This window comes from Cervus canadensis, chromosome 27 (assembly GCF_019320065.1).
Source record: "Cervus canadensis isolate Bull #8, Minnesota chromosome 27, ASM1932006v1, whole genome shotgun sequence".
NCBI classification, from domain to species: domain Eukaryota; kingdom Metazoa; phylum Chordata; class Mammalia; order Artiodactyla; family Cervidae; genus Cervus; species Cervus canadensis.
The window spans coordinates 51,250,335-51,271,518 of NC_057412.1; the positions used below are offsets into that span (position 1 = coordinate 51,250,335).

The window sequence follows — 21,184 nt, forward strand, 5'->3', positions numbered from 1 at the left end:
TAATTCATTCACCAAATGTCTATTGAGCACTTACTATGTACCAGATACTCTTCTAGGTGCTAGAAATTCAACAGTGACTTTTTCTCTTTTTCAAAAGAAAAAGAATCCTGATGGTATATTGTGGTACATACAGTCTGCCAATTGAAAGCATAAGTGAGTTTCTTCTGGCTCACTTTTCTATGCGGTTAATTGACATGCACTACTAAACTGTTCCATCAGGTCAAATATCATTCTTATTTCTGTGAAGAAATTCAAGGAAAAGAAAAGGACATTTGCTATCCTTAAGGAGTCTACAATCTAATATAGCTCTAGTATTAGAGAAGTTGAAAGAGCACAAAGAAACATATTTGTTTAAAGCAGAAAAAGTGCTACCTCATCTACAATTGTACTAAGGTGATGTAGTTGGGAAATTCCTGGAAAATCAAAAAACCTCCTTAAAAATAAGGTCCCACCATGATGGACTCAGGACTCTTTCAGATCAGTGGTTCTCACCAGGGTGATTTTGTTCTCTGTGCCCTGCGCCAGGGACAAATGCAGTATCTGGGGACAGTTTTGGCTGCTACAATGAGGGAAGAAATGGTGCTCCTATCACCTCTTATGTAGAGGCCAAGGATGCTACAACACAGGACAAAGAATTAATAGGGTCCAAAATGTCAATAGTGCCGAGACTGAGAAGCCCTGTTTTACTTCCAGACTCAAGTAGCTCAAGTGTAATAAGAGTAGCTATTTCTCACTTCACAAAATCTAGACCTCTGTCAAGAGAGTAACAAGGTTATGTTTGATTTATTTTCAAACATAAGCAATTTTTATATGTCAAAAAAAAACCATGATTTAACATGGCTGCTTATATCTAAATGAAATTCACTTGCTTAGAATAAAAATTGATTTATAACTGAAAAATCTAAATTTCATTTTGGCTATCCAGAGGGTAATTATGAAATCACATGATGACTGGCTGCCTCAGAAGCTGGTAAGGCTTACCTTTGTGTTCTTTTAAGAAAGGAAACGGGATGGAACATGTCATGAAAACCAACTTCAAAAGGCTATGGTTTCATTCCAAATTCTAAGATCTAGTGAACTATATAATCAGTCATAATTATTAAGCTACAGATCTTGCTACAAACATCCAATTCATATTCCTTTTCTTACTAATGAAATTATATTCTTTAAAAAAATGTAGAAAGTAATGAAAACAATGGAGCTTCATAGCCAATGGCAAGAGTGAGTCAGGAAAGCCCAGCTCAACTCAACCTGAATTAACATGTTTTCTGAGTCCCAGCTGCTTTCTCAGTACTATCCTAGGAAAAGACAAGAGGCTGAAAAGCTGAGTGGTAACATAGGCACACGCGTGTGGAACCACAGAAGACCCCGGACAAATTTAGGATGAGACAGCCCTGGTGTAAATCCAGGTCTTCCAGACATGAGTACTGGAGTGTGTTGCCATTCCCTTCTTTAGGGGATCTTCCCAACCCAGGGATTGAACTCGGCTCTCCTACATTGCAGGCAGATTCAATGGTAAAGAAACTGCCTGCCAGTGTAGGAGACGACATAAGAGATGTGATTTTGACCCCTGGGTTGGGAAGGAGGAAGGAGGAGGAGGAAATGGCAGCCCACTCCAGTCTTCATGCCTGGAGAACCCCATGGATAGAGGAGCCAGGTGGGCTGTCATCCATAGGGCCACAAAGAGTCAGACATGGCTGAAGCAACTTAGCACACACATGCATAGCCTCAGAGAGCAGACCTCAGGAATGCCACCCCTGACGCTGAAAATCATCCAAGACCTTCCTTCACTCAACGAGAAAACACTGAGTGCTGACAATGAGCCAGGAATTTTTGAGGTGCTGGGATCCAGATGTTCAATCTGGATTTAGAAAAGGCAGAGGAGCCAGAGATCAAATTGCCAACATCTATTGGACCACTGAAAAAGCAAGAGTGTTCCAGAAACATATCTACTTCTGCTTTATTGACTATGCCAAAGCCTTTGACTGTGTGGATCATGACAAACTGTGGAAAATTCTTCAAAAGATGGGAAAACCAAACCACCTGACCTGCCTCTTGAGAAATCAATATGCAGGTCAGAAAGCAACAGTTAAAACTGGACATGGAGCAACAGACTGGTTCCAAATAGGAAAAGGAGTACGTCAAGCTGTATATTGTCACCCTGCTTATTTAACTTATATGCAGAGTACATCATGAGAAACGCTGGGCTGGAAGAAGCACAAGCTGGAATCAAGATTGCCAGGAGAAATATCAATAACCTCAGATATACAGATGACACCACCCTTATGGCAGAAAGTGAAGAACGAAATAGCCTCTTGATGAAAGTAAAAGAGGAGGGTGAAAAAATTGGTTTAAAACTCAGCATTCAGAAACCTAAGATCATGGCATCCAGTCCCATCACTTCATGGCAAATAGATGAGGAAACAGTGGAAACAGTGACAGACTTTATTTTGGGGGGCTCCAAAATCACTGCAGATGGTGACTGCAGCCATGAAATTAAAAGCCGCTTGCTCCTTGGAAGGAAAGGTATGACCAACCTAAACAGCATATTAAAAAGAAGAGGCATTACTTTGCCAACAAAGGCCTGTCTAGTCAAGGCTCTGGTTTTTTCATTAATCATGTATGGATGTGAGAGTTGGACTATAAAGAAAGCTGAGCACCGAAGAATTGATGCTTTTGAACTGTGGTGCTGGAGGAGGCTCTTGAGAGTCCCTTGGACAGCAAGGAGATATGACCAGTCCAAACTGAAGGAAATCAGTCCTGAATATTCTTTGGAAGGACTGATGCTGAAGCTGAAACTCCAATACTTTGGCTACCTGATGCAAAGAACTGACTCATGTGAAAAGACCCTGATGCTGGGAAAAATTGAAGGTGGGAGGAGAAGGGGACAACGGAGGATGAGACCGTTAGATGGTATCACCAACTTGATGGACATGAGATTGAGTAAGCTCCGAGAGTTGTTGATGGATAGGGAAGCCTGGCATGCTGCAGTCCGTGGGGTCGCAAAGAGTCAGACATGACTGAAAGACTGAACTGGACTGAACTGGGATATAATGAATGAGACAGGCAGCCCCCAGCTCCACAGAACTTACAGTCTAGCCAGACCACTTGCTTAGCCTTCCATTTCATTGACCACTAGGTCATAGACCTTTTGCCTCTGCCCCCTATTTTTATGTTTGTGCACAACACTTGATCTGATGGCACTAATTTTTGATATTAAGCCCTCTCTAAAAATTTCGCTAATTTTTACAGTCTGGATCTTTCTACCCTAACTCTTAGAAGTTTTGAGGGAAATATCAAATCCAGTCTGTTTCTAACCATTGGTCAAGCTCTGCAGGTGAGTATACCTGATCCTTGATGAGTGGAGAGTCAGACATGAAGGGTACAGACTGAGGGAAGCATCACACAGGGACGCAATGAAACTACAGATTTATGAGAAAGCATGTCAGAAATGGATGGGGTCAAACTGGAATTAGATAAGATTCAGTTCAGTTCAGTCACTCAGTCGTGTCTGACTCTTTGTGACCCCATGAATCACAGCACGCCTGGCCTCCCTGTCCATCACCAACTCTCGGAGTTTACTCAAACTCATGTCCATCGAGTCGGTGATGCCATCCAGCCCTAACACAAATACAGGGGAAGCAGATCAGATCAGTTGTGGTCTGGATATTGGATTCTAAAGTTAAGCGAGAAGGATCCCGGAGAGACACTGCAAGGCAGTGAGAAGCCTCTGTGATTTGTTTGTGAGAACAACTTCTGACACCTTCTGCAGCCATGACATACCTGGCTTCAAGGGTCAGGACACCTCTGTTGCTGTCTGAGAGCTTTATCGTATGTATCCAGGCACCAAAAATTAAGAAAAAGAAATGAGTTCTGGGAGAAGAAAGAGTAGAATCAGGAAAGTTGCCCAGGGGATCTGGAAAGAAATCTAGACGCACGTGGAAGAAAGATGAGAGACAGATCTTCAGACAACAGTCTTGAGCAAAGACCTAAAATGCATGTAGGGCGTGGGAAGACAAGCAGGATGAGTGCTGACAACTCTTGCTGGGGAGGGGGCTGCAAGTTGCTCAGGTGAGGTGGAACCAGGTGGGAATGAACTTAGGTTGTTTAGTTGCTAAGTCGTGTCCAACTCTTTTGCGATCCCATGGATCTAGCCCACCATCCTCCTCTATCCATGGAATTCTCCAGGCCAGAATACTGGAGTAGGTTTCCACTTTCCTCCTCCAGGGCAGCTTAGGTTAATGGGATATGTATCCGGGCTGTGATCTGATCATCAACAAACAGCCACTATGGCTTTTTGAGTATATGAAAAATGTAAGTAAAACAGAAGACCAAATGATGTAGATTGAAAGTGATAATGGTCTAAACTAGAATGGACGTATGTAGAAATGGAGAGTAATGTGTGTGACAGCTGTCTCAGCAGGGTTTTCTGCCTAAATGTGGGAAAATAAATTAAACACGTTAGTAAAACTATTGTACAAGGGTCTTCCAGGCTTTTTTCTACTAATTTTCCCCAAATTTTTACCAACCGCTATGATTGTATTGCAATGCTAAGCAATAATTTTAATAATGTTTGTTAATATTTGAGTGCCTCTGATATGCCTGGCACTATTCTAGACTAGTTATTGTATTATTTCATTTGTTGTTGTTGTTGTTTAGTAGCTGAGTCATGTCCAACTTTTTTGTGACGCCATAACTGTAGCCCCCCAGGCTCCACTGTCCACGGGATTTCCCAGGCAAGGATACTGGGGTGGGTCGCCATGTCCTCCTCCAGGGCGCAAACCCAGGTCTCCTCCATTGCAGACAGATTCTTTACTGTCTGACCCACTCCTCCAGTGGTATAGGTACTAGCAATGGTATAGGTACTATAATGGTAATGGTACTAGCAATGGTATAGGTACTATCATTATCCCCATTTTACAGATGGCGATACCAAGGCACAAAGAGGTTAATTAACTTACCCAAAATTGTGCAGAAAGTGAAACAGCCAAGATGGAACCTAGACAGTTAGCTTGAAAGCCTGAGTCTTACTGCCTCTGAGAGTACATGTTGGGTGCTCACTAAATGTCACTGGACGTTGAATAAGTCCCTTCTACTATGGTGTTGGTATTGCTGCTATGAAAAGGTCAACATGACAGCTATGCCCATACTAACCTTTCCCTTGTCTAGACCAGCGCTTTCTGAGAAATGCAGCCTCCTGAAGTGGGGCTAACATTTCCTCAGTTGAAAATAAATTGGAGAAAAATCTCCTCCTCCATTCGTTTTCCATTTTCCTCTTGACATCATTATACTATAATTCTTACTGCCCAGAGATATATACAGAATCCAAATAAAACTTCAATGCTCTCCATTGTATTCTAGGAAATTCTGGACGTTGCCTCTTTGTCACCACCATTCACCTGGGACACACATTACAGTTTGTTAAATAATTTCTCAATTCTTTCCATAGCTGTTGCACATAAGTCAAGGGTAGCCTCCTTGATGACTGATTTACCTTGGGTATTTGTTTATTCAGTTTTCCCCCTTGGGGTGAGTTACCTCTGGGGAAAAGCTATTGGAAATTCTTCAGTTCATTTACTGATTATTGAGTGTCTGTGAATGAGCTCGGTCCTACCTACTGTCATCTTCCCCCGTAGGAGTCTTGAAAATTTTTTCTGGACCAGTAATCCAGCAACACACACTGCCTTTAGTCCTTCAGTGAGCACATGTTCCACCTAACTATCTGCCTTCCTTGGAAAAGAGTTGTATGTAAAAATTAAGATTTCACACCTCACATCTTTTTTTGTTGACCTGAGGCTCAATATCCACCTTATCCTGATATCAGGGGTTGATGAGGCTGACTCAGATGTGTTTAGATGTATTTGCTGACCTATATTCTTTTAAGTGCAATTGTCCAGCTAATGCCATTGTGGGTTTAAAAGCTCTATTTTTATGCTGCAGGTGAATTGATGGAATATAAAATTACACATTTGTCAAGGAGACTGGGTAACTATGTGAATAAATGCTATGTCAATAGAGTAGAAGGTCAGGTGAAAATATTACTATTTGAGAAAATAAGTTAGATTTTTAGGTTTAACTCTACATAAAATTAGACAAAGTCATGGACAATTGAGTTTGATGAACCAGATCACTATGACAGTAGCAGCCTAAACTTACAAATAAATTTTGCCTTTGTTTTTAGGTGAATAAATAAGGTAAACTGAGTAGCTTAGCAAAAAGAATAATTTTCTTTTTTCCTATCATTCCCTGTTCGAACGAGCACTGCAGAGTTTCGGCCTAGCTTCTGGAAGAAATTTTAGGTAATGTGTTTCCTTGGCTTTTTGGTGATTTTTGTATAATAGTTATCTGGTCCCTTTCAGTCACAAGAGCAGATTTGTGTCCATAATTTAAAAAGCAGGCCAGTGTCATGTCAGAATTTGAAGAAGTTAATTCAAAACTTCTGTCCCTGCTCTGCAGCAAGCTTGGGTCTGCTTCAGCTGTGGAATCCTAGAACGTCAGGTTGCATCTTTTACATGTGCGGTAGGGAGCAGAGAGACGTAGGAGGTATGGTTGAAAGTTTCTGGCTCCATCCTCTTCTCCACTCTTACTTTTTGGCTTGACTCTCTCTTTGGAGATTTGGAGAAATGCAGAAAAATGAGGAGGGGTAGATAAGCAAAGATCTTCCTTGTCAGCCTTACTGTAATGTGATTTAGGTGCCGTAAGGATGAGGAAAATAAAAACTGCTATCTAGATTTCGTGGGAGCACCTTGTCAGCTTTCTCACTGGCCTGTGACCGGCCTGTGGACCTGCCCCCTTGTGCGGGCCATGCCCATCCTTCGGTCTCCTGCTCACTGCCCCCAGCACCGCCTGCCCTCCCTCCCACAGCTGGCTAGCTTCTACTTGGGAACTTCTGTGTTCCTCTCAGTATTTCTCTTGGGTGAGATTTCCTTTTGTTTGGGGAAACCTGTGCCTCAGCTTCTGTCTTGGGGATGTGCTCCTCTTCCCCAGTGTGGCTGTCTCTCTCCTCTCGATGCCCATTTAGCTCCGTCACCCAAGCAAGGACTCCCAATGCAGCCTCTTTAGCCTGGCAGCAGGCTTCCTTGTCCCACACTCCAACACACACAGGTCAAGAACTCTGAGTGGTCTCTTGAACCCACACTTCACTTGGCTAAGGTAAGGAAGCATATTCTTCTCTCCTTCCTCCATGAAAAGGGACTTGATTCACAGCTCCCTGACAACTCTCTCCAAAGAAATGCTCCCCGGGACCGCTTCCACATGCTTGCATGACCTTGAGGTGCCTGCTGGAGCTGACGGAGCCCGCTCTGCTCTAGCTTCACGAATCCTTCATAGGTGGTCTAGAACTGCTTTAGAAGTGGAGATGACTTGCCATATAGTATCATTATTAGCCTTTGGGACCGCTCTTCAAACAGGGGTACAAAGAGTTCCATTTGAAAATTCTGCTCTGGGTTATACATTAAAAGAAATTCAGCGACACCAACAACAACAAAAAAAAGAAAGAAATCAAGAAAACAGTCCTATTCACAATAGCATCAAAATAGAGTAAAATACTTAGGAATAAGTTTGAGCAAGAAAGTAAAATACCTGTACACTGATAATTATAAAACACTGATGAAATATGCAAGCACATGAAAAGACATCCACTGTTCATGGATTGGAATAGTTAATATTGTTAAATTGTCCACACCACTCAAAGCAATATACAGATTCAAAAATTTATTCAGTCTCTATCAAAATTCCAATGGTATTTTTCACAGAAATAGAAAAAACAACCCTAAAATTCATACTCACCAAAGACACCAAATAGCCAGAGCAATCTTGAGAGAGAAGAACAGAGTTGGAGGCGCAGCTGAGTTTCGTTGCTGAGAACACAGTTCTCGAGTGATCGAGAAATCACTTCCTGGTTTCTCAACATACTACGAAGGTGCAGTAACCAAAACAGCATGCTGCATGCATGAACGGACATGCAGGCCCGTGGAACAGAATAGAGAGCCTAGAAATAAACCCAAACTAATTTTCAACAAAAGTACCAAGAGCACACACTGAAAAAGGGTAGTCTCATCATTAAATGGTGCCTAGGAAATTGGATATCCACACGCAGAAGAATTAAATCAGACCCTTTTCTTATACCATATACCAAAATCATCTCAAAACAGATTAAAATGTAAATATAAGTCCTGAAACTATAAAAATCCTAGAAGAAAACTTAGGGGAAAAGCTCCTTGACATCAGTTGGCCTCATCTATGACTTCTTTGATATGACACCAAAAGTTCAGGCAACAAAAGCAAAAATAAACAAATGTCCTACATCAAACGTAGAGAAAAAAAAACAAACTACAAACCTCTTGCACAGCAAAGGAAGCAACAACATGCAAAAGCAATCTGTGGGTTGGGAGGAAATATTTGTGAATCATGTATCTGATAAGAGGTTAATATCCAAAATATATTAGGAACTTCTTCAATTCAATAGCAAAACAAGAAACAAGCTAGTAAAAAATAAACAAAAGACCTGAATGGACATTTTCCTAAAGGAGATATACAAATGGCCAAGAGGTATATGAAAAGCTGCTCAGCATTGCTAATCATTAGAGAAATTAAAATCAAAACCACAATGAAATATCACCTCTTACCTGTTATCCAAAAAATTAAAGGCACCTTTGTGTTGGCAAGGATATAGAGAAAAGGAAACCCTGTACACTGTTAATGGGAGTGGTATGAGACACAGACTTTAACTGAAAAGAGTATAAAAAACATGGAAAATGGTTTCTGAAGTTCCTCAAAAATTTTAAAGTAGAACTGCTGTTTGATCCAGGAATCTCTCTTTTTAGTATATACAGAGAGGAAATGAAATAAGCCACCTTTAAGGGATATTTGTGCTCCCATATTCACTGCAAAGTGAATTAAGCAAAATTAATCTTAAAATAAATCAACACCTTTACTTGTATTTTTTAATTCCTTGAAGAAGAAAGCATTGACCAAATCAATATTCCTTTTTGTTGTGATCATTGCCATTTTATCCATTATCCTCCACTTGCCTCACATCACAACTGCTCACCTGTCTTTTATATGGCAAATAGTCATCCATATTAAATAATTAATTTAAATTATTTGGAAAATATTTCAGACTTTTCCAAAATTAATTCACCATCGGGCCTCTAGCATTTCCCTTCCCTTCCTTCTCTGGCAGTGAGAGGGACGGTCACTGGGAAGATGGCTAGAGTCCAGGTTAAGCGGCTGGGTTTCGCTTTCTAATGTCACAAAGAGCCAACCAAATGGGCTCTTACAGAAGATGTTCTGTCTCCTCCATTCAACTCAGAACTGACTAGAGCTGACTTCTGACTTAATTGAATTTCTAGTGATAACAGAAAGGATGATTTTTAACCTCAGTGAAAAAACATTTTAAGTTTTAATAGGAATGGGCTTCAAAAAGTTTCAAATCTCATCTAACCTCATGGCAGTTCATGAATTAATATAGCAAGACATTTTCTATAAAGCGATGCTTTCTTCTAAACCCTTTCTTCTTTCCTAGAAACCAAGGATCATGGTTATGTATCTCTGGACATGTACAAGGTTAAATTACAGTAAATATTCAAACTGAAGAAGAAATAAACAACCAGCAAACAATATCTAGCTATCTAAACAAAGCAAATAACTGTCTATCATGGGGTAATAATTGCTACAAAGTATGTCATAATGTAAGGCCAGCTATTGAATGCTGAAGAGGATTTGCCATGTTGTGAATGCAAACATAACCTTGAAACAAGACAAAAAGCAAGGATGACTTATTCACATGCCAAACTATATAATGCGAATCTTTTATAAAGACTTGACTGAAAGGAGTATGAGGACAAGTCTTTTAAAATGCTATACTTGATGTCAAGAGATTGTCAGATACACACGTCCCCTTAAAGTTACGGAATCTCCAGGTCAGGCCCTAGGAAGCGATTGCTTTCAGAAACAGAAGTAAAATAAAACTACGAGAAACAAGCAATGCTGGCCACCACCCGCGCGCTGCAGTTTGATCGCCGTCCTCCTGACGCGGAGGCCGTGAGTGCGCCGCTGACGACACTCGGCTCAGCCCCACACACGGATCAGACACGGATCAGGCCTGCAGAGGCCCAGCCCGGGGGTGCACCACCACCCGCGGCTGTGGCTAAACCCCTGCGCGTGAGGCCCGCCGGGCCTCTGCACTCGCTGTGTCCTGGGCCCGGAAGCTCCCACAGCCCTTCCCCGGCGTCCTCGCTCCGTTCCTCAGGCCGCCTTCCTGAGCCTCTGACCAGGCCTTCCCTCCTCCGGCGCGCTCACATGCGGATCGATTTATGTGAGTCTCAGGTTAAGAGCCGTACCCTCTGTAAAGCCAGACTCCAGAGAAACTGATCACTGTGTCCCCAGTGCTGGGCAAAATGCCTGGAAGACAGAGGCTCCCAAATTCTGGGTGAATGAATGGAAGAAGGTGGACAGGGAAGAGAAAGGCACACCAATGCTGATTGCTGCAGTTGGGTCATGTGACGCCCGGGGGCCTGAACCTTGGGCGGTTGTGTGAAGCCATCTCTGGTTGGCTTCAGCTCTGACTTCTGCAGGATAGACAAAGTCCCAGAGTAAAGGGGTCACTCTTTCCATAACCTGTGCGATTTGATGCAGACCCTTAGGCCAAGAGCAGAACAAATTCAGCTGGAGACGAGTAAGACTGAAATGATCTTGGGCCCCTTCAAGAAAGTGATAGGTGCCATTGATCCTTTTCTTCCCAGAAGCTTATTGGCATGTATTCAGCCCTCAACAGACTCCACAGGCCTGCTCGTGAGAGGACGCACAGAGCTGTTCTCTAAACCAGGCAAGAGACACGGGGAAGCGAGGATCAGGGCAGCATGCAAGCCTCGGCAGTGATCCTCTCTGCAGTGGTCCACGAACGGCACTTGTTAGATGGAGTCGAGTGAACCCTTCCCCTGCAGTAAATCTGCAGTAAGCAAGGATTTATGTCACATTATTTTTTGACCTCCAGGAAAGAACATTTAATCAGTCGTTTTAATACAAATGAAATTCCCAGTTATCATACTTCATCACAATTCCAGTGAATCCTGCCAGAATTAAACCATGTGTTACCAATCGGTGCCAGCACCCAGTGTGGGCAATCAGAACATGTCTGTTCATTGTAAGTAAGAAGTATATTCAGAGAAGGCTGGCAGTTGCTTACTAGCCTGAGATTTCTTGATGATGGCGGTGAAAAAGAAGTGACAGTCGCTCCGTCGTGTCGGACTCTTTGCAACCCCGTGGACCATGCAGCCCATGGAAGTCTCCAGGCCAGAGAACTGGAGTGGGCAGCCGTTCCCTTCTCCAGGGGATCCTCCCAACCCAGGGATCAGACCCAGGTCTCCCACATTGCAGGTGGATTCTTTACCAGCCAAACCACAAGGGAAACTCTCACAAAAAAGTACCAAGTTCTCTGATTATTGCTTCCTCGTTCCTTTTATTCATCGTCATTACCATTGTTATGATCATATCACCAATGTTAAAGCCATTTCTTTCTGCCTTCACTTACTAAGTCACCTGGTGAATACTGTGAAGGTCAGCTCTCAGAATGAGAGGGAGAGAATGAAGGAGGGAGGAAGAGTGAATAAATGAATGAATAAAAGATGCTGGTCCATGGGAGGGGAGATAAGAGACTACTGACTGACAATGAAAGCCATGCGTTCTCCCATACAAGGAACAGAGTCCCAGAGTAAAGGGATCATTCTTTTCTTATCCTTCTGAGAATAGTCTAAAACATGGATATTCTTTCTTGTTTTTCCTTTCCCCTCCCCATTTCCTCTTTCACCTTTTCTTCCTATGGTAATTAGGAGCAGAAGCACATCATATCTTTCAGAATCCCACAGTATCCAATGATTACTTATAGCTAGTTATTTACTTATCTGTATTTTTTACCTTGTCTTGTATGGTTATGAGAAAAAAAAGTCTGTTGCTAAGTTGCATCTGACTCTTTGTGACCCTGTGGACTGTAGCGCGGCAGGCTCCTCTGCCCATGGGATTTTCCAGGCAAGAATACTGGAGTGGGCTGTCATTTCCTTCTCTAGTGGCTCTTCCCTAAACCTGGTCTCCTGCATTGGCAGGCAGATTCTTTACCACTGAGCCACCAGTGAAAACACATAATCACACACAATTTTAAAAAGTAGATAACTGAAGAAATTACTGCAAAGAGGGACAAAGATAAAGCCATCTTGATGAGAGAGAAATGCAAGTTCACTCTTTGATCCATAGGTTCATAAAATTATAAGGAACCAGTTGTGGAGCCATGAAATTAAAAGACGCTTGCTCCTTGGGAGAAAAGCTGTGACAAACCTAAACAGCGTATTGAAAAATAGAGACATCACTTTGCCAGCAAAGCTCTGCATAGTCACCGCTATGGTTTTACGGTAGTCTTGTATGAATATGAGACTTGGACCATAAAGAAAGCTGAGTGCTGAGGAATTGATGCTTTTGAACTGTGTTGTTGGAGAAACTCTTGAGAGTCCCATGGACTGCAAGGAGATCAAACCAGTCAGTCCTAAAGGAGATCAACCCTGACTATTCATTGGAAGGACTGATGCTGAAGCTGAAACTCTAATACTTTGGCCACATGATGCAAAGACTTATTTGACTTATTTGAAAAGACCCTGATGCTGGGAAAAATTGAAGGCGGGAGGAGAAGGGGACGACAGAGGATGAGATGGTTGGATGGCATCACCGAGTCGATGGACATGAGTTTGAGTAAGCTCTGGGAGTCGGTGATGGACAGGAACGCCTTGCTCTGCCATCCATGAGGTTACAGATTCGCACACAACTCAGGCGACAGAACAAGCTGTGGAGGAAACGCAGAGCTGCTCTTCATGCAGAGGCTTCCTGAGACGTCCACTAGAGGGCGCGGCGGAGCGCAGCCAGCAGAAAGTCCAGGGGGAGTGAAGCGTGACCGACCTCCCAGCACCCTCGGCAGGATGCGCCAGTGGGTGAATGCCAGGCGCATTCCCTGTGTGTCCAGGAATGTGGTCCCATCACTGAGTTGGAGACAATCTGAGCTTACTCTGCAAACACGTCCTGCATCCTGTAAGCAGTCTTTGTGTGTTTCTGTCCTGTCACTCGGTGAGTGGTGGAAGGCAGTGAGGTGGAAGTTACAAGGACCGCGCGGGTCTCTGAACCGCTAGGGGCTCGGTGAGGTGGAAGAGCGGAGTTGCCGCTGATCCGCCCGTAGAAATGACTGCGCCGTCAGAGAACTAGTGCCCAGCGGGCTGCCGTCTCTTCACCCCCGACAGGTTCCCGTTTTCTGGCACAGCCTTTTGGAATGTAGTTCTCGACTTGGGCCAGCCTAGGGACGGAAGGATTGGTTACCTCACATCAGCCCCCTTCTAGAAGGACTGGGGAAATGGGGCAACGGCAGAACTCAGCAGGAGATCCAAGTCATCCATTGTTACGATATGCTGTGTGTTCAGCACCTGAGCTGAACTGCAGATGAGCTGTGGTATAGCTTCTAAGATTACTTTTTAGCCCTTTCCTCATGCCAGGCATCCTCCTAAGTACTTTATACACTCACCCTGTAGAAAAGTACTGTTATTTTACACGTGAGGAATTTGAGAAAGAAAGAAAGGTCAATAGATTCTACCAAGATCACACATCTAACTTCGAACTAACGCAGGCTTCAGTTCATGGTATCTGGTTCTGGAATTGATGCTTTTAACAGCTAAGCTACGCTACTTTTGCAGATCTCCAAGTGATTTGCAAAACTGTCTTGTAGACTCTGGATGCAGTATGATGTGTCTAATGCAATGGCTTCCTAGCAGTTAAGAGCCAGATGGAAATCGGTTTTCTTGGCAGCATTTGACTGCACTGACCCCACATCTGGCACAGTCTTCCCTCACGAATATTTGCTGCGCTGGGCTGACTGGCCCTGCTTCTGGAAACCCTCCGTCACCCTTGGCTTCTCTAATAACATAGCCTCTGGCTTTCTTGCTGCCTTCCTGGCTCCCCCTTCTCAATCTCCTTTTCTCCTGCCAGTATGTTACATGAAAGTTTTCTTCATCATTCCATCCTAGACACTGTCTTCTCCCAGGACCCATCCTCCTTGGAGCTCTCAGTTACTCCAATTACTGCCTACACACTGATGTCTCACAAATATTCATTTGCAACCTAATTTCACTCCTACGATTCAGACTCACATGAGCAGCCCTCTGCTGGAAGTTGATATCTTGTATGCAATCAAAATCAATCTGTCCAAAATTTATTTCATTTTCGTACCTCTGGGCCTTCCAAGGATATTTTTTCTGTTTCTCAGATAACGACATCTTGATCCAAACAGCTGCCCAAACTGGAAAACTGGGAGTTATTCTGACTTCTCTCTTTTCTTTATTTCCTACATTCAGCTATGTACCAAGCCCTGTCGGGCCCACACTTGAAACCTTCCCACTTCTTTTCTTCCCTACAGCCTTCAACCTATAGTCCAGGCCACCTGTCGCTTACCCTGGGCCATAGCATCTTGTAAGGACCAGCTGGATAGTATTCCTCTGTGGAATTTTAAGGATGTAACTTCTTCTTATTTCATCCTCATCTCTTTACTTCTCACAGAGTGCCTTCAACATTCTGACCAGACTTCAGTTCTCTCCCCCATTTTCTGTCCACACTGCTTGGAACATTCTGCTTCTTGATTGCTTTCTTTCTCTGATGTGTCTTGCTAATTCTTGTCATTCTTCAAGCCTAGTTGTTGTCACTTCCTCCAGAAAACCTTCCCTGAGCTTCCATGCCTTGGTTACGAGTTCCTCCTCTGGAATCTCACAGCTCTGTGTATTTTCTCTGCCATAGTACCTACCATCTTATACTGCAGTTCTGTTTTCACTCTTTAGGAGGGAAAGGAAACAACCTGCAATAACAACAAAGTCCAAAACTTCATTTTTTTTCATTTATACTTGATATAAATTTATTTATCCTAACAGAGTCAATATAAGGCCAAGCTAGTAGCTGAGTGCTCTGCTCCATAGTTATTTGACAACCCAGGCTTCCAGCTCTTTCACATATAATGCTGACTTCCAAATCACTCTGCATCATAATATCTGGATAGTACATGAGGAAAGATCATAGAGGATCATGTGTGGGATATTTTTATACGACAACCCTTGAAGCAGCAGCCATCATTCCTACTCACAGTCCACTGCCTGGGACTTGGTGTGTGGCCCCCACACCTAACTGCACAGGAGGCTGGGAAGTGCAGTTTCTCTGTGCCAGAAAGAAGAGGACTGGCTTTGGTGATCAACCAGTAATCTGCCACAGTGACCTTTATTCTCACTAAATTATATACTCCATAAGGGCAGGGGCAAAAATTCTCCTTTTCTGCACTTTATCCTCAGTGCTAATATACAGTGGGAACTCGCTAAGTATTTGTTGAATAAATGAAATTGTGTGTGTCCTGTCTTTAAAAGACTTTTTCTGCCCATCCTGATGCTGGATGCACATTTTTTTCCTGAAACAGCATCATCTGAAGCAGCATCTAACATGTCTGCCTGATTCATGGACCTGGGGTATAGTATGTCTTTGGTGTTCTGGTAGGCTGCGTTGAAAAATGATGCTTGTTGATCATCTCTTATGTGACCTACAACTGGTGCTAATGGTAAAGAAATCACCTGCCAATGTAGGAGACAGAGGAGACACGGGTTCAATTCCTGGGTCAGGAAGATCCCCTGGAGACGGGCATGGCAACCCACGCCAGTGTTCTCACTTGGAGAATCCCACAGAAAGAGGAGCCTGGAGGGCAACAGTCCACGGGTGCATAGAGTCAGACGCGACTGAAGTGACTTCACACACACACACGAGCCATGATGCCAATTTATTTACTTATCTTACATATACTTCTTTCAGAGATTCAATTACCCTTGTTTTCTGTTTAAGGCATGCCCTTTCCAGCAACTGAAATACCTGGGAAGTTGCCAGACTGTTCACTACTAATTAAGGCTTGAGGGTGAAGGAATATATTGGCTGCCATGCTGTAAAGATATTGTTGAGAATATTGTGCACATTTTACAGTACACTTTTTATAGAACCTGGGGAGAAAACTCTTTCTAATCACAATAAAATGAATAGTGGTATTTTTCTTAAAAATTGACTGTTTTTATCTTATAATGTTCATCAGTGGTGTAACAAATGCTCTTTATTTCTTAACATTGTTACTAGAACATTCTGACCAAATGTGCAGTCCATAGCTACTAAGAGAATATTACATCAAGAAATACATTATGTAATATCCCCAGCTAGGTTTTAACAACACTCAACATTCTTTATCTAACTTCATTTTTTCCTACCCTTATTTTCCCTTTCTATCCACTTCTTTTATCTCCTTGTATTTGCCTATTTATGTAAGCCACCATGAACATGTTTTGGAGCAAAGGAGAAATACATAGAAATAAAATCTATTAAACATTTGTCTTCCCAAGAGGCATAACGTGTTTCAGTGGCTGTAGTTGAGTATTTTTGTATTTCAATCTTCCTTGCTTTATCTCTAGAGGTATTTTCAACTGAATATGAATTAGTGTTTCATTTTGGGGGGAAGGGAGGAAGGAGGAGAATGGGAAATTATGGCTTATGAAGATGAAGATGATTTAGAAAGCTAAGAATTGAAGTAAATGTGAAACTATATTTCATATGTGAAAATATTATATATAATTGTGAAAATTCACTACAAGATAAGTTCCATGACGGTGAAGATCTTGTCTTCATTGTTCAAACTGCATGTTGACTCCTCTTGCACATAGTAGACACTAAAATAATATATTTTGAAAGTGTGAATGTAATACAGTTGTACTTAGGAGACTGGGTTAATATAAAATAAATAATATTTAGCATTGGGTGTGCAACCACAAGCATAGAACTTTTGAACTCTGTTTTATAACTTATAAACTGAAGCCATCAGACTATGTATGCACTAAGATTCTTTCCAAATCCAATACTCCATGTTCTACATGCCGCCTTTGTTAATATAGTGGCGCATTTAAACATATGAAGGTAAATTCCTATGACAGTTTGGAAATTTTGTTTTCAAAATAGGTTATCGAACCCCATCGTCAACAGCCATTGTAGATGTGAGCACATCAACTTCAAACGTCACCCCTCCAAGTGCTCAAAGTGAGTAGCAAGCCTCCTCATGTGACTTCAAAGAGACAATACAACCGCAAGTTTTATTGCAGCTATAACAATATTGAAGTTTGGGGAAAAGCTATATTTTTCATTTGATGTTAATATTTTGGTTATGAGTTACTCTGTGGCAAATTGTAATCCAGTGACTATATATTGATATGACAACTACTATAATCTTAAAAATATGGATTCAGTTCAGTTCAGTTCAGTAGCTCAGTCGTGTCTGACTCTTTGCGACCCCATGAATCGCAGCACGCCAGGCCTCCCTGTCCATCACCAACTCCCGGAGTTTACTCAAACTCATGCCCATTGAGTCGGTGATGCCATTCAGCCATCTCATCCTCTGTCGTCCCCTTCTCCTCCTGCCCCCAATCCCTCCCAGGATCAGGGTCTTTTCCAACGAGTCAACTTTTCCCATGAGGTGGCCAAAGTATTGGAGTTTCAGCTTCAGCATCAGTCCTTCCAACGAACACCCAGGACTGATCTCCTTTAGGATGGACTGGTTGGATCTCCTTGCAGCCCAAGGGACTCTCAAGAGTCTTCTCCAACACCACAGTTCAAAAGCATCAATGCTTCGGCGCTCAGCTTTCTTCACAGTCCACACTCAACTCTCACATCCATACATGACCACTGGAAAAACCATAGCCTTGACCAGACGGACCTTTGTTGGCAAAGTAATGTCTCTGCTTTTTAATATGCTATCTAGGTTGGTCATAACTTTCCTTCCAAAGAGTAAGTGTCTTTTAATTTCATGGCTGCAGTCACCATCTGCAGTGATTTTGGAGCCCAAAAAAATAAAGTCTGACACTGTTTCCACTGTCTCCCCATCTATTTCCCATGAAGTGATGGGACCAGATGCCATGATCTTAGTTTTCTGAATGTTAAGCTTTAAACCAACTTTTTCACTCTCCTCTTTCACTTTCAATATGTGGATTGAAAATATGGCCACTCAAATATATGGATTGGTGACTTGTTATTCTATTGTACCTGTCATGTGTCATGGGATTTTTAAAGTAATATTAAAGTAATCTTGAGAGTACTCCCAGTGCTCTGAGTTGGTGACAAGAAGAGAAAAAAAAGAAAACCATGACGAGTTGGCTTTAAACATAAACCACAGACTTTAGCTTAACTCGAGCCAGCCAGTGTTCTCTGTGTCGGGAAGCATATTTTCAATTTCAGATTTCCCCAAAGTCATACAGACTAAAAATTCAGCACATCATAATAAAATTAAATTACAACTTTATCAGAAAATAGAATTCTGAAATTTTTGTCTTTCAGCCAGTAATTCCACTGTGCCTACCCAAGGCTTCAACTACTCCTGGACCTCCAGTGGGAAAGACGCCAAACTCTGTAAGTGAAATATGAGTCCCCTGGAGTCCGCCAGGCCTCACTCATTTATCCAACACATATACTGAACAACTACTGTGAGCTTTGTTTATGATTGTATTAACAAATATTGACAAGGCATCAACCATGTTTAAAGCATTGTTGTGGCTGCTGGGGATACCTGTAAACAAAACGGGTCTAAGTCCCACAGTCTGGTGGAAGAGAGACAGACGAATAATGAGAAGTGACATGGAGAACTCAAGGCAGAGGGGGGAGACGGTGAGAACCAGGACTGAGGGACAGTGCCCTTCTAAAGAGGGTGGTCTTGGAAGGCCTTCCTGAGGAACGTGACACCTGAGTAAAGTGGAGGTGAAGCAGGCCTGGGGGGAGGGAACCAGCTAGAATGTGCGCATCACTAAAAAAGGAAAAGAAGAAGCTCAAGCGAGGCACAGAAATAGTTTGTTACCTGCTGTGTGACCACATAACCGCAGGGTCTGCTGACGCTGCTTTAGCAGGTATCGACAGGGTCTAAGAAGGAAATACACTGCCTGTTAGTGGTCAAGACAAAGATGGGTGTGGTCCTAAGTGGCAAAGGATGTGGCTGAAGCAAAGAGAAGTGAAGCCCCTGGGTACCACGGGTTCAGGACTCTGAATTTAACTCCTGGGCCCTTTGCCATGGAGTAAATGTGCATGGGCCTTTTAAAAAGCATTTAAATTGTCCACTGAAAACCTCTAAGCATCTTTTACACCCACTGACTCAGTCATCTCACTGATGGGAACTTGTCCTTAGGAAATAAATCAAAAAGGGAAAAGGAACCTTGAGCATTATTTATTTATCTTTTTTATGGACTTCAGGCTTCTCAGGTGGCTCAGTGGTAAAGAATCTGCCTGCTGATACAGGAGATGAAAGAGACACAGGTTCAATCCCTGTGTTGGGAAGATCCCCTGGAGTAGGAAATGGCAACCCACTCCAGTCTTCTCACCTGGAAAATTCAATCGACGGAGGAGCCTGGCAGGTCCGTGGGATCACAATGCATCGGACAAAATTGAGTGACTGAGCTTGAGCTCGATGGAGCTCATGTTCACAAGTTTAGGTTAACCATGATCTTTAGTTCAGGATACTTTCATCATGAGTCTAGGCATGACCCTCTATAATTTAATGTAATATATATCTCTCAACAAATATGTTGATAATATAACAGACACCTGTGAATGTAGTACCCAAACACAAAAAATACCAAAATGAAAAGGAAGAGAGCGCCCACACAGAGGAGAGAAGAGAGACCACGCAAAGAGATCACCACGCAGCATGACCGTGGTGTCTGTCACAGGTGGCATCCAGAGAACTGTGGAGACGCCCTTCAGCAAGTGGACCCAGGAACGCTGGTTTTCTTAATAAGAAAACTGCGTTAAAATACACCCCCACCATGTACATTACACAAAAATAAACCCCATATAGTTTAAAATATTTATGTCAAAAAGCTGAATATTAAAACATGTAATAAATCAGGGTGAATTCCTTCCTGGCTTTGGGGTAGGGAAGGGCAGAGGAAAGAGGAGACGTGAAAATGACTGAAAAATTAAATTAAGAAAATTCTTTTATTATGACTCCTTAAAGTTTTAAAAAAGGCAAGCCATAATCTGGGAGAAGATATTTGCCACATGTTTGAAAAAGGATCAAGAATATATAGTTGACAAAGGGTCAAAACTTTAAATCAAGAATATATAAAGAATGTCTGCAAACAGGTTTTTTAAAAGACAAAAAGCAGTAGGAAATGAGCAAATAGGCGCATCACAGAAGACAACATCCAAGTAGCCAGAAAACATTTGGAGATGCTAAGCCTCTCTAATGACCAGGACATGCCAGTGAAGACTAAAGTCAGAAAGTTATTTTATACACAACAATTTGCAAAAATGAACAAGTCTGAAATTGCGGAGAGTTCTATAGGATGCAGATCAATACAATTTGTTACATGTTGCTGGTGAGAGTATTAATTGGTACCATCTCTTTCCACCACTTAGGCATTATATTTTATAGCTAAAGAGCTTTATACCAGACAATCCAACGCTTCTGCTTCAAGTATTAGTCACTCAGTCATGTTTCAAGCCCATGTACCATAGCCCACCAGGCTCCTATGTCCATGGATTCTCCAGGCAAGAATACTAGAGTGGGTAGCCATTCCCTTCTCCAGGGAATCTTCCTGACCTAGGGATCGAACCCACATCTGCTGCCCTGCAGAAAGATTCTTAACCGTCTGAGCCACAGGGAAGCCCACTTCTATATAAACACCCCCAAAAATTAATTATTTCATGTGTCCAGGGGGTTTATATACAAATACTGGGAAGGGGAACACTGCTTATAACAACAACAACAACTGTAAATAATCTAACTGGTCATCGTCAGGAGTGTAGATAAATGAGTTGTAACAGAATCATAAAATACTATGGAACGATGAAAAATGAGTGAATGTCACTCACATATCGCAACATGAATGAATTCTAACAGCACTATGTTGGATCAAAAAAGTAAATGCCAAGTGACAATATATGGAATGATAATTTCAAGTAAAATTATTTTTTAAGTTTAAAGAGTTTTTTTCAATTTGTATTGAAATATAGTTGATTCACAACGTCGTGTTAGCCTCAGGCGTACAGCAAAGCAATTCAGTTAAACATTTACGTTAATATACATTCTTTTTTACATTCTCTCCTGTTACAG

General features: G+C 42.3%; 1 protein-coding gene across 2 annotated transcripts in view; it reads left to right on the forward strand.

Annotated features, from left to right (window-relative positions):
• CD96 (CD96 molecule) overlaps positions 1-21,184 on the forward strand; it is a 90,536-nt gene that overhangs the window by 54,853 nt on the left and 14,499 nt on the right. Inside the window, exons 9-10 of one of the 2 annotated variants that reach the window (XM_043449003.1) lie at positions 17,050-17,127; positions 18,418-18,489. In XM_043449003.1, the coding sequence (XP_043304938.1) occupies positions 17,050-17,127; positions 18,418-18,489 (150 nt within the window). The remainder of the gene's footprint in view (positions 1-17,049; positions 17,128-18,417; positions 18,490-21,184) is intronic. The other variant, XM_043449004.1, reaches the window with a different exon arrangement.